Below are 5,541 nucleotides of genomic sequence, written 5' to 3'. Positions count from 1 at the left end.
TCACGACCCAATCAAGGAAGTTCATGGTTGGGCTTGAATGGTTCACAACCCAATGGAGGTTCACGACGCAATACTGAAGAATGGTTCACGACCCAATGGGAGTTCACGGCCCAAATGATGAACACATGAAGGGTTCACGGCCCAAACTTGAAGATCTTTGAGGAAAAGTGATGTAAAGATGATGAATTGAGATGGAAAGGTAAGGGCTTTCGAGGAACAACAAGAAAAGATGAGACAATTACGTTTTTAGGGTGAAATGAGAGCCTTTGTTGGATGATACTTGAGAGAATTTGAGAGGTTTACGGCCAAGAGAAGAAGAAGTGAAGGAAAAGTGGCTAAAACTCATTTATATACCATGACTTCACGGCCTAAGAGGGGTTTACGGCCGTGAACATGGTCCTTGGCCGTGAACCTCACTTGTTGAGGTTTTATGGCTCAAATGTTGTTCTAGGCTTTTGGTTCTTACGTGGTTCGCTTCCTAACACGCAACCCTTACGTATACTCGGTCTAGAAGCCTATAAGTTTGACCTTAAGTTGATGTGTTTGACCTAATCCAATAAAAATTTTCGGGTTGTGACACGAGTGGTGCTCCATTTTTTCAATGGTGGTGTTTAAGTTTTCTCTAGCAAAGCAAAAGAGAAATAGATATTAAATTTAATTAAAAAAGTTTAATAATAAAAAAATAAATGAAAAATAAATTGAAAAAGACGTTATAGTCATTTCATGTCTTGCAAGGGATGAAACATGCAGATTCAAACTAACAAGGGATAAACATGCAACTTTTAATCGAACGATAAACAATTCAAATTAATTTTTGAAAATAAAGCCTGAACTTGCATTTTAGCACCGACAATTCGTGTAATTTACTCTAGAAAATATATTCTATGAATAAGCTAAATGTATGACAAATTCACAATAAAATTTAATGTTCGGATTAGATTAATAGCAAAACTCACAATTTGGCCTGTGAGCTATAAAGTTGGTTATCATTTCAAAAGAATGACGTATGTTTGTAATCAACTTGAATACAACGTTAACTACGACTTGGATACAAAATGTATTCGTTTTTATTTTTTATTTTTTTTAACAACAAATACAATATATTTCTAACCTACTCCTAAAACAAGACTTAAACACTCAACCTCAAAAAAAAAAAACAACACCTAAAATAAAATCCCAAAATTATAATACTTTTTATTACTTCTTGACAATTTAAAGACATTTCCAATAGTTTATTTCCTAAAAACAATCCAAACCCCTTAAACTTAAAGCCCTAATCTTGAAACAACAATAACTTCCATTTATGTATATAGATCAAACCACAATTTATAAACAAGGTTTACACACACAATTTCTAAGATTAAAGAGTTTTAGCATGAGTAGACTTTTACATTAACATTAAACAGTTAAAGAAGCAGCAACTCCTTCATGCTTAACAATGCAAGCATGGAGATCATCTTTCTTAGCACCCACAACTTTGTCCACTATCTCTCCATTCTTGAGGAACAGGAATGTTGGCATTGCCTCAATCGAATACTTCAGAGCTATGGTCTGTAACACCAAGAAACACAAATTGCTTATTTCTAAATACCCAAAATAACCCTGAAACAATCCGAATATGAAAGATGATAGGAGGAAATTTACCTCAAGTTCATCCACATCTACCTTAAGGAAGGTAACATGGGGCTTCTTTTTAGCAAATTCAGCCAAAATTGGTGCAATCACACGGCAAGGACCACACCATGAGGCTGTGAAATCTACAACCACCTGTCAAGAACACCATTCAAATGTTAAAGTATGCCATTTAAGGTCCAAGATCTTGATTTGTACACTAAATTTCAATTTCTAGAAAAAAATATGGCATCAAGTTATTCATTTGATCAAGAATGACTTAATCTAAAACTATTGGCACAAGACGACCAAAAAAAAGGAAGAGAGATTAAAAGGGGAAAACCCATTCATTAACAACTCATATGTGTCAATAACCGATTGTATAGTCTAATCGATGCATTAAAAAAAACTAAAGGTAAACCTCAACCGGGTTACTGAACAAACTCAAAAGGTTAAGATTCAACACTTCCGATATCGAATTCAAGAAAAAGAACAGAAATGAAAGCATAACAGGTGAATCAATATAAGAAAACAGGGTTAATTTCTAAGCAGAGGAGTATAACAAGTAGATTAGGGTTACCAATTTCTCAGAACCGACGTGCTTCTGAAACTGCTCCTCCCATTCCTCGACGGTGTGGCAGCCGATCACAACTCCTTCTGTTGCCATTTTTTTTTATGAAAACTTGAATCGAAGAGAACCTAATTCGAATTTCTTTAGCTTACAAATGAGTTCTTTTACTTCGAGAATGAATGAAGATTGTTGAGCCGAACTCCTCTTTATATAGGGGGACATCCCTGTCATACAGGATTATATTTCCATAAATGCCCCTCAGTATGTCGGTTTTCGAATAAAGGTTGGTCATAATTACAGAAATACCCCTGAAAGTGTAAAACGCATATTTAAAATTCAAAATTCGTTCAGTGAATGGCGAAAAGAAAACGCGCGTCTTAAAACGTGACGCACGCGTTTGCGTGGCCGTTCAAAAGGAATATAGCATTTTCACAATGGATAAATGGATAAATAAAAGAAATAAGTGTAATTTTAAAAAATCTTAATATATATTCCTTCAATAATTCAAAAAAGAAAAATGTTATAGTTAAAATACACTATTTTTTTGATCCATGTAGTTTGTTGATTTTTGCGAATAAGATTTAAAAAATTTCTCACTTATACAATTGATCTAGAATATAGTACTTTATATGGACTTGGTTTGTGACAAATTGAAGTGAAATAAATGCAACTTCAGAAAAATCTTATAATATATATATTCCTTCAATATTCAAAAAAGCATTATTTTATATTTAAAATACACTATTCTTTTGGCCCATATAACATGTTGGCTTTTGTGAATAAGGTTTAAAAGATTTCCAACTTACATTATTAATCCAAAATAATATGGACTTTGTTTGTGATAAACTTTAGAAAAACTTTTATACCACTTCTTTTAACAGATACTTTAATGGTTATAAAATAAGATAATGATTTAATAGAGTAATATATTTCTTGATTTCTACACAATTAGTCATTGAATTTTTTTTGTCCATATTTTCTTATTGATTTTGTTGAATTGTTCAAATAACATCCTTATGATCTGCTATGGGAGGTTTAGCCGGTTTTCGGTGTATTTGACACATCCGATGATGATCCAACCATCTTCTTCGGCGAGCCTCCAGCATTCATGATTTTCCAACGAAGATGAACACAAATACATCAAATCTATTTCAGCTTCTATTCTCCCCTTTCTTTTTCTTATCTTTTTTCATGAACTCAAGATCTGTGATGAACACATACATACATACACATCAGATGAGTGTATGTGTGTCGTTCCAAAATCAAGCATGAACACATCTGAAAATCTTTTCAATCAACCCAGATCTGATGTTTAAGCATGAACACATACATATGAACACTTTTGGAGATCGTTTGATTTCTATGAAGAAGACGAGTACACACACATCGATTTTTTATTTCTATGAAGAAGAACACACATACATATACCTTGAAGATCATCTGATTTCTGGAAAGAAGATGAACACACACACATCGATTTTTGTTCAAGAACACACATCGGTTAGGGAAAATGAAAATGGAACTCGAATCAGATCAAACAAGATTATTGTTCAAGAACATACACATGATTTTTGTTTAAGAACACACACATCGATTATCAAATCTTCGGATATCTTTCATTCGATTTTCCCATATATGAAAATTGATGAACACAAACACGATTTTTGTTCAAGAACACATAGATCGTTCAAATCTTCACACGTACCTTGAAGATCATTAAATTTTGTTTTCTGTTTCGATTTATGAACCCAGAACTCGAATCCAACACACACAAATCTGAAATCAAGTTCATACAAGAAATCGAAGAAATCGAGCTTTGGAATTTCTGATGGTGCTAGATCTGGGTTTCTGATCGTTTTCGTTTTAAACTTCACAACCCCTTCATCTTCACAGACCTCCTTTTGTCGAAATCGAAATATGAGTTCTTGGGTTTTTGCAACCAAGAACTCCAGATATGCCATGGTTTCCTTCTTTGAAACCCCACAGATTTGGAACCCTTCAAACTCGTTGGTTTCTGGAGATGACAAAGTCGCCGGAAAATTCATGTTTGGTCGGAGAATCATCGGAGAAGATGGCGGAGCCTCGCCGGAGCTCACAAGAACACCACAAACTGGCTAAACCTTATGTAGCAAGTCATAAGGATGTATTTTGAACAGTTTAATAAGAATAATGGGAAAAAAACTCAGTGACTAAATTTGTACAAGTCGAAAAATGTTACTCTTTTAAGTCATTATCCCTTATAAAATATATGGATAATGACTTGAGAGGGTAATGCACTTTAGCTTTTGGTCATATTTGTTCACTAAATTATTTTTCGTGTTTTATTAACCATTAAACTTGTTGAAACGTGTATGACCGATAATAGTGTGTTTTGTCGGTTTCCAGTGTTATTTCCAGGCAAGCATGATTTTCCGATCATCTTCTCGGGTCAAACTCGATTTTCCGGCGAGATCTCTTTTTTACTAGAAATGTTAAAAAACCCAAAAATAGATAAGCACAAGAATCAGATGTACTCAAAATTTGATTTGAAAATTTTCATCATCAAATCTTAGTTCTTTCAATAAAACACAGAAGCTCGTGTTTGTGTGTGAAGGAATCGAACCCAAAAATCTGAAAATGAACTCGTAAAACACACCTAACTGTGTGTTCTTCGTGTTTGTGTGAAATTTTGAATTTTGAAGAGGAAGATAAAGAACTCAAGAACTTAAACCCAAATTCTCTCTTTATCATTTGAAACACATCCAACACACACATCATTGTTCTGCAGAGATCAGAAATCTCTAGATTCAAATGGTTTTTAAAATTGTTTAGGGTTTCTTGAGGTTCGAGTTTGGGTGTTGCAGATACACATGTTCTAAAATGGAGTTGTTTGAGAATCTAGTTAGGAAATCCGAAAAAAAAAACGAGTTCTTGATTTCATTTAACGAAGAACTCCAGATCTGCCATCATTTACCGGAAAAATCGAGTTTTGAAAGATGAAATCGTTTGCAGTTGTGTGCAAAACTCGATTTTGAAAGTTGTCGTTTGTAGTAGGGTTTTGAAGCCAAGGTTTTTGTGTGTTCATGTTTATCCTCATTTGAGTTCATTTTCAGGAACACAAATCTGAAGGGGGGGATCAAGGGTTCATCTTTATCTTCATCAACTTCGGTTTTAGGAACACAACTACAAACAATTTCATCTTTTACCAAAAAAAAAAAAGAGTTTTTAAGCTAGGGATTTTGTGTATTCATGTTTATCTTCATCTGTGTTCATTTTCAGGAATGAAAATTTGAACGAGGAAATTGATTTTAGGAACACAAATCTGAGGAGGAAATCGTGGGTTCATCTTTATCTTCATTAACTTCGATTTTAAGAACACA

At 33.8% G+C, this 5,541-nt stretch overlaps 1 protein-coding gene across 1 annotated transcript; it reads right to left on the bottom strand.

Annotated features, from left to right (window-relative positions):
* Positions 1 to 1,279: 1,279 nt before the first annotated feature.
* LOC111881607 (thioredoxin H-type) lies at positions 1,280 to 2,366 on the bottom strand. The gene is made up of 3 exons (XM_023878011.3): positions 2,192 to 2,366; positions 1,645 to 1,767; positions 1,280 to 1,551 (listed from the first exon to the last, which is right to left on the bottom strand). Exons 1-3 carry the CDS (start codon positions 2,276 to 2,278, stop codon positions 1,399 to 1,401), a joined length of 363 nt encoding a protein of 120 aa, XP_023733779.1. The 5' UTR covers positions 2,279 to 2,366; the 3' UTR covers positions 1,280 to 1,398.
* Between the last annotated feature and the right edge of the window lie 3,175 nt (positions 2,367 to 5,541).

Source organism: Lactuca sativa, chromosome 4 (genome assembly GCF_002870075.4).
Source record: "Lactuca sativa cultivar Salinas chromosome 4, Lsat_Salinas_v11, whole genome shotgun sequence".
In the NCBI taxonomy this organism is placed as follows: domain Eukaryota; kingdom Viridiplantae; phylum Streptophyta; class Magnoliopsida; order Asterales; family Asteraceae; genus Lactuca; species Lactuca sativa.
The sequence above is the reverse complement of the archived record's forward strand: the minus strand, read 5'-3'. Positions and strand labels throughout refer to the sequence as shown.

Coding starts and splice junctions, on each gene's coding strand:
- LOC111881607 (XM_023878011.3), bottom strand. CDS start 2,278: ATGGCAACAGAAGGAGTTGTGATCGGCTGCCACACCGTCGAGGAATGG. Junction 1,768..2,191: donor ACGTCGGTTCTGAGAAATTG/GTAACCCTAATC, acceptor TGTTCTTGACAG/GTGGTTGTAGATTTCACAGC. Junction 1,552..1,644: donor TAGATGTGGATGAACTTGAG/GTAAATTTCCTC, acceptor TTGGTGTTACAG/ACCATAGCTCTGAAGTATTC.